Genomic DNA, 7,470 nt, shown 5'->3' on the forward strand with positions numbered 1-7,470 from the left:
GAGCTTTCACACTATATATGGCTGACTAGGCATTAAATCTCGACTGTACGACATTCCACCGGTACTTGCATTTCTTGATATCAAAGCAGCCTAAGAACAGTCCTCGACCTTGGAGTCTGTCTTGCCACCCTCATCCATTCAAGATATGATACATCTCCATTGCCAACGCATTATTTCGCGTTGGAAATGTATATTTCATTATGTTGGAAATAACCCCTCTCCCACTACTGTATCCTTGTTACCTTTGATATGTCAAGTAGGTTTGACCTTTTGAGAGACAACAGCTTTATCTTTCCATAAAGCAAAAGCGACATCAATTGGGAGCACAGCGCACACCTTCATGCCAGCTCGTCTACGATATGAGAAGAGGTGGTCCATGGTTTCCCTGAGCTTTTTTTTACATATTTCGTGCAACATGAATTTTGTTCCCGCCATTAGGTGCATTTGCTTTCTGAAAAGAGTATTTAATAGTACTCAACTACTATCTGATAAAAGATCTACGTCTGCAACAACTTATCAAGCGTGAATGAAGGAATGTGGATTAAGATCCTTCCCTGGGTGGGTGTGTAAAGGTTCGATGCTAGGCAACGTCAAGGTTGGTATGGCAAACCTATTTTCTCCTACTCCTATATCACCTCCTCTGATATCCCATGGATATAACAGCTTCAAATGACTTTTTTAAATCCAAGTTCATTGTTGAACAACCCCTCAATGGTTTTTTATTAATTGGAAGCAACAACAACTAAAAGATCAAGTGCTAGTAGAGATAACTTAGAACTTGGTGAACTGCTTGGAAGCGCTCTTGGCCTTCTGGACCTTCAAGACGTTGAAACGGATGGTCTTGGAAAGGGGACGGCACTGACCAACAGTAACGATGTCACCGCTATTGCAAAAGGAAAGAATTACGAGCGTGAGTATGAAAAGGGACATCAAAGGCTTGGTAAGCCGCTACCTTACCAACTACCTCGTCCGAAATATATAAGAGGGCCTCAAAAGAGGTATATCTCATGTGTGAATAGTACAGAACCAGTTCACACACAAGCCACTCTTTAAAGATATACATATATACATCACCCTCCTTTCTTTTCCCACAGCTGGAAAGAGAAATAAAGGGCCAGCACACGATAACAATACAATACTTTTTTCGAACGGAAGTTGCATAGAAAGCAAAGTAGCAGGCTTATTCTTTTTGTCAATAAACAGAAAAAAGTACTTACTTTCCAACAGCCAAGTTGTCGAAAGCGGGCGACAAGTGAGCGGAGATGTTGGTGTGGCGCTTCTCGTAACGGTTGTACTTGGGGACGTAGTGAAGGTAGTCACGACGAAGGACAATGGTGCGCTTCATCTTGTTAGAGATGACAACACCAGTCAAGATACGGCCCTGAATGTTGACCTCACCAGCCCAGGGGCACTTCTTGTCAACGTAGTTGCCGTACTTGGCCTCATTGGGGGTCTTGAAACCGTGGCCAACGTCCTTGACCCAACGCTTGTTGCGCTTGGAGGCGTTCTTGGAGTTCTGGAAGATACCGTGTTGCTTCTGGTAGGCCTTTTCGGTCTATTTTATATAGCAAATTTAAGGTTCCATGTAAGTTTCTTTGAATACTTTTTAGGGGTTGAATGAATAAACGAAATTGAGATTAAGGTAAACATACTTGAATATCCATGGTGAATGAGCAAGGAAAGAGGAAGAACAAACTAAACACGCTCTCACCGCCTCTTGATATATCGCCCAGCGGACCTTCTGCAAGAAAAAAAAAAATTCTTTTTTTTTTTTGCTTGTCACGGTGCATTTCATTGGCTAACCCTGTCAAGCCACCCTTCTCTTCGGGACCTTGATGCTGTCGGATCAAAAAAAAATTATATCGTTACCAACAGACGGCTTGTGAGAATGATCAAAGGCCGCTGGATGAGCTCATTACGAACACTTGACCCGTATTCGTTATGAGTATGATGGAAAACCTGATGCTTTTTATCATCGGTTTGAGAATGGTAAATTACATGTAGACACTCGGTCTGCGACTCTCCGTACATAGCTCAAGTGGGCGTCACTCGCATCGACCTTGGTATCGAATGAACAGTATTAAAGTGTCTACTACTTGGTTTGTATATTCAAGCATATTAAAATATCATTGGCACATGCATTTGATACATAGTGTGAGTGTGAGAGAGACAATAGCAAAAATGATTGCGGGAAGAACTAGGCGGAGGGTGCATGAGGTGGTCCTAGATAGGGTATACATACTTATCACAAGAAAGCACTAGTGTCGTCTCGTTTGTTTGTCTGATTGTGTTGCTTGCTTGCAAAACGGATAGTGAAAAAAGCAGTAGCACTTCAATGTATAATACGATTATATATTGCCTTTGATGCGATAGCAGTTTCCATGCAATTGAAGAGAATCCATTGTTTTCAAAGTGGTTCCGGGAATGAAAGGTTATCGCAAACGTTGGAAACAGGAAGACCTAGAAACAGCCAATGACATACCCAAAAGAAATTTGCTGTAGAAAAGTACAAGAACAGGACAAGCAAGATTGATCGATGCATGACACGTAGTAACGTTAACTATTGTATCTCGCTTCGCCAGAAAACGTGGGCTTACTCATCTACTGTGTATCATATACCAACCAAATCCGTCTAGATATTTCAGACCATGATGGTGCACGGTAGGTAATCTGCACAAAAGGATCAACCACCCATCTGCATAAATTCTTATCGTCTTGCGCTACAAAGCAAAACATTAGTGACATTGGCCGCCAAGCTGTCCGAATTTAACATAAAGATATTAGAGAGCTAAATGAAAAGGTAGTTTTTACGGATGTCTGTAAATAGCTTTTTCTTGTAGACGCGTTGCATATAAAAAGCGTGCTACATCATCCGCGGTGAGATCCGGAAATCAAAAGTATGAGAGCCAAGTCAACCATCGGTAGTTTTGACAAGCTTGCGATATGTGTAATCGCGCTATTTATTCTGTCATTTCGATATGAGCATAGCAACACCAACCACACAATCACCCAGGCATAACCGGCTCGGGCAACTTTTTTCAAAAGCCAAGAGTTCCGCGACAATCACAGCTCATTATATCGTGGCTGAATAAAGGTTTTAACGGCACGTATTTGCTCCTTCTTATAAGTAATTTTCTTTAGAATTACATAGAAAGAGAGTGAAATTGAAGGGGAGGAAGGGATAAAGAGAGAAAAAAGTATATCCTTTCACAACCGGAATAATAAGCCGAAAGGCTTTGTTGGTCTATAGCGAACTGTATGCTTCACCTAAAGTACTCAGCCACGTTATGTATTACTCAGAAACATGTTCCTGTGCCATTGTGCAACTTTAACTTGACATGCTTTTTATAAAATTCATAGCATCAGCCGCTTCGATCTCTTCTTTTTTTCCCGCTTCCCATTACTTGATTCTTTTCTCTTCGTCTTTATCCGCTCAACAACAAATGTACAAGACCACTTCTTCACAAGCGACAGTCTACACGCAATTCAAAAGAGCAACGGCCACCGTTGCTAGTAATTATCATGACGAGAGGTTATACACTAGCTGGTCCGCGAAACAGCGGCAGAAAGAGCAGCAGCAACTGACAACGTCAAAAGTGATAACTCACGCAACAGTACCAACCACTTCTACTGTATTCAAGTACTCTCAGCAACCTGTATTGAATTATAAACAGAATGATGACAATCTATATTTAACGTTGGAGTACTGGAGGCGACACTTGGAATTTGTTAATGCAGCAGTAAAAGACGACGATGACGACGATGAAGATGACAGCAGTACCATTGGTTTTTTGGCGCCATTAAAGGAAAGAGACAATTCATCCCCAGCATGTACAGCACCACTAGCATCACCATCACAGCAACAGCGGCGAGGAATTACATCAGCATCTGAAGAAGCGCTAGCAACAACCAAAGAACAGACTTCCACAATGACGACGGGGACGATGAGGAAAGGACGGATTCAACTGCTTCCAGATGAGATAATCTACCAAATATTCGAATGCTTTGAAGTGTATGATTTGCTAGAATGTGCTAGTGTTTGTCCAGCTTGGTGTAGCATCATCATGGTCGAATACCCAGAATTTTGGGAGACAATTGCACCTTTTTTACCCAAAATGGATCAAGCCAAAATGCAATCCCTGCTACTGCCGTCGCCAGGTTGTACAAGGGCTGTCCTGAATGGCCCCATGGACATTGATTTGGCGGATAGCATACTTTCGCTTATGGCCTATTACTCGGGAATGAATAACAAGACAGTTGAAAAGCTATGTAAGTATCATGTAATAGATGCTCAAGCCATTACTACGAGATGTAAAATATAAGATAACCGTGTGTATAATACTACCAACGATGGGTAACATTTACACTGATATTCTTTCCTTTTCTATCAATTACGAAAATGGCAAAAAACAGACTTTAGCGATTTGGTGTTGACAGAACAGGCCTCGCAATTTCTCGCTCAAGCTTTACAGAAAAGTCCTTCCTTGAAACAAGTCAACTTTAGCAATTGCAACATTCCAATCCACATGGTCGTCAACACCCTATTACCTGCCTGTACGAAATTGGAGCACGTAACTTTCTCGCAGAGTACCCCAGTGGACGCAAGATACAGCATCCCGCCATCGATGCGAAAACAGATACTACTCAGCGGCCATCATGACTATGCATCACTTACATATCTCAAACTTGCGTTCCAGCATTGTGACTCTTTTGGCGATGTTTCAACGGGGCAACTATGTGGCATCCTACGGCGGTGTCCTAACCTAAAACACCTATTACTGGAATCTGCAGGCGCACTTCACCATGGCGACTGTATCAATGGTGCACTAGATCATTGTCCTCGACTAAAAACGCTAGCTCTGACCCCCGACGCGGAAATGCCTCCCACCTTCACTATCAACGAAAATTACTACGATAATGATGATGCTGTTCATGGTGATGGTTTACAACATCTTGTCTTGGTTGGCAGAAACATCAAAATATCAGACAAGGATCATACACGAGTTTTTAGACAGCATCATCAAACGCTCAAACTCGTGTACCTGTATTACGACACGGCCACCATAATTCAATCCTTACAACTGCTTGTCAAATTCGGAGCGCCCAAGTTACAGGAATTACGGATATCGAACGACGAAATCATTTACGACGACATAACAAAACGAAAGAAACCAAAGGCTGTTGATGATGACCCGTCGTTCGTCGAAAAGCTATTGGTGGAAATGTTTTCCGGCCGGTGTTGTCCAGCACTAGAAGCCCTCGAGCTTACCCAACGTATCCTTGGTATACCGTCTTATTACTATCCAAAAAAGAACCAGTACGCCTTCACTTTGCAATGGCCGTTCTATCACACCAAAGTTGCAACCAACAAAAAGTTCCAGTTTGTCCTCGACGTGGATGATTCGGTATTGGAAGCAATTGCCAGCAATTGCTCGTTGCTACGACACTTGGTTATCAAGGGACTCTACAACACTACAGATAGTGGATGGATGCAATTTGGAGATATGATGCTCAATCACGATGACAAGGATGGGGTGCGTGATAACGGTTGTCGTTTGGTCGATCTGGCCATCCAAGCAGAGTTTGATCCGGCGTTGGAGATTATCAAAAAACTCACAAATGTAAAGAGATACCGTGTCTATCACTATCCATCTTTTCCTCCCAGCGCGCCACGGCCAGAGCAGCAGATTGAAATGGATAGTATAATGCAAGAACGACCAGGTGGAAAGTTTCAAATGGTTTATGTTAATTATGAGACGCCTGACGATTACTGGTACGATCGTCGGCAGTCTTTCTCTGAAGACTTGAAAAATGTAATATAATATGAAATACACACGTTTCACTCTAAACAAAATTAGTGTTACTCTTGTTGTTGCCATCCCCACGCATTCAATGAGTTTCTAGGCATGGTTTGATGTAATAGCAGCCCTCTACTATCCTTCCCCCCCCCTCCCTTGAATGCAGGTACAGTAGTGGGTGCTGTGATGGTTCGCACAACTGCATTAGACCTTGGTTGTCGATGGGTATGTTCGTGAGACGCATTTTTTCAAGCTGTTGCAAACGTCGAAGCGGAGTAAGATCGCAAAGAGGATTCTCGCTGAACATGTGAAGGAAATTTCGCAAGGAAAGTATACGGAGCCGTTGCAGCGTACCGATGGTTGCGATAATGCTGTTCAGATACTGCGTTATCCCAGCGCGATTTCCAACTTCCAAGATCTCATTTTGTTGCTGCATGAGCAAAATCTGGGACCAATCCTCGCTCGACATACCAGTGATGTCCGTCAACCCCAAACTTGTCAGCTGTGTGAATTGGTTGCGTGCCAAGACATCCCAGCAATGAATATCAGAAAGACCACAGGCGACTATACGTAAATGTTCTAGTATCGGCTGCGATTTTACTACTATCGGCATGATCCTCTCGTGTCCCTTGCCGTTGAATAGCAGTTCATAAGCCATACTGCCTTCCTCGCCATCATTCGATGCTTTCCTTTCAGTTACTTAATATAAGCACTCGTGCTTCTTGATAGTGAAATCCATCTGTCTGCTATGACTGGTTCGCTGCATTCCCACATAATGTAGCGTAATAGAGGGCACAGCTCATAAGCTGTATAGATGTTGGTTGGAGATACGTTGTTGAATCGTGAGTAAGGCGATAATATCAAGTACTTGATGTGGGAGCAACGCTGCAATAAGGGACGGATCCGGTATTTAAAACTGAGAACACCGTCCAGTCTTAAGAAGATAATGTTGTGTATCGGTGGCCTTTTGTGTCTGCTTCTGCCATCAACTTGTTCAAGAGTAGCGTCTGATAAGTTAGTGCGGCCATCAAACATCACTGAAAGATGCGTTAATGACGGCAAGAAGTCCAGTAGCATTGGCAGCGAGATATCGCAAGTGTGAAATGAAATCGTCAGAGCAGTTAGCGTATGCGAGAAATATCTGATGAATCCTGGCAGTAACGTGCTACTGTCGACAATAGGTTGTAATTGTTTGCTATGCACATGGTTGCTGATGTCTTATTTTTTTTTATTGGAAACAAAGAAAAAGCTTTAGTATATCTTTTGCGCATAAGCAGTAGTAAGTACTACCGAATACGCGATCCTCTTAACGCAAAAAAAAAGAGTATCGTTTTACTTCACCAAGGAAGCGAATGATGTATCTTCGCCAAGCAAGTCGTTCCAGTACTTTATACGTGGCTTGAGATTTGATGTATACTGATTCGACTTGTTGTCCACATTGAAGCATCACGTCGCTCCTTTTGTTCCATGCATCAGGCGAGATTCCCACCAGTGTCCACAGGGCTGTCTGGTAAGTGGGGATCGCGTATAACCAGCGGCGACATACTTTCACACATTCGACACAGCCCGCTGTCCGATAAACGAGAAGATGTACTGAATGATTCGGGAGGCAAAATCGAGATCAAATCAGTCATATTACGTGTATGTGAAAGGGGACGCGCGAAAAGAAATT

General features: G+C 42.9%; 3 protein-coding genes across 3 annotated transcripts; 1 reads left to right on the forward strand and 2 right to left on the reverse strand.

Moving 5' to 3' along the window:
* Positions 1–672: 672 nt before the first annotated feature.
* On the reverse strand, positions 673–1,697 carry BDB00DRAFT_839730 (40S ribosomal protein). Its single transcript, XM_053124725.1, has 3 exons — positions 1,653–1,697; positions 1,218–1,555; positions 673–883 (listed from the first exon to the last, which is right to left on the reverse strand). The coding sequence occupies exons 1-3, from the start codon at positions 1,662–1,664 to the stop codon at positions 772–774; spliced, it is 462 nt and encodes a 153-aa protein (XP_052976272.1). The 5' UTR covers positions 1,665–1,697; the 3' UTR covers positions 673–771.
* A 1,693-nt stretch (positions 1,698–3,390) lies between these two features.
* On the forward strand, positions 3,391–5,978 carry BDB00DRAFT_839734 (uncharacterized protein). Its single transcript, XM_053124726.1, has 2 exons — positions 3,391–4,269; positions 4,414–5,978. Exons 1-2 carry the CDS (start codon positions 3,444–3,446, stop codon positions 5,820–5,822), a joined length of 2,235 nt encoding a protein of 744 aa, XP_052976273.1. The 5' UTR covers positions 3,391–3,443; the 3' UTR covers positions 5,823–5,978.
* Positions 5,971–6,456, reverse strand: BDB00DRAFT_839748 (uncharacterized protein; the record flags this gene model as incomplete). Its single annotated transcript, XM_053124727.1, has 1 exon — positions 5,971–6,456. A coding segment is annotated over one exon (486 nt), but the record flags the coding sequence as incomplete, so codon positions are not given.
* Between the last annotated feature and the right edge of the window lie 1,014 nt (positions 6,457–7,470).

This window comes from Zychaea mexicana, assembly GCF_025766255.1.
Source record: "Zychaea mexicana strain RSA 1403 chromosome Unknown BDB00scaffold_77, whole genome shotgun sequence".
Taxonomy (NCBI): domain Eukaryota; kingdom Fungi; phylum Mucoromycota; class Mucoromycetes; order Mucorales; family Lichtheimiaceae; genus Zychaea; species Zychaea mexicana.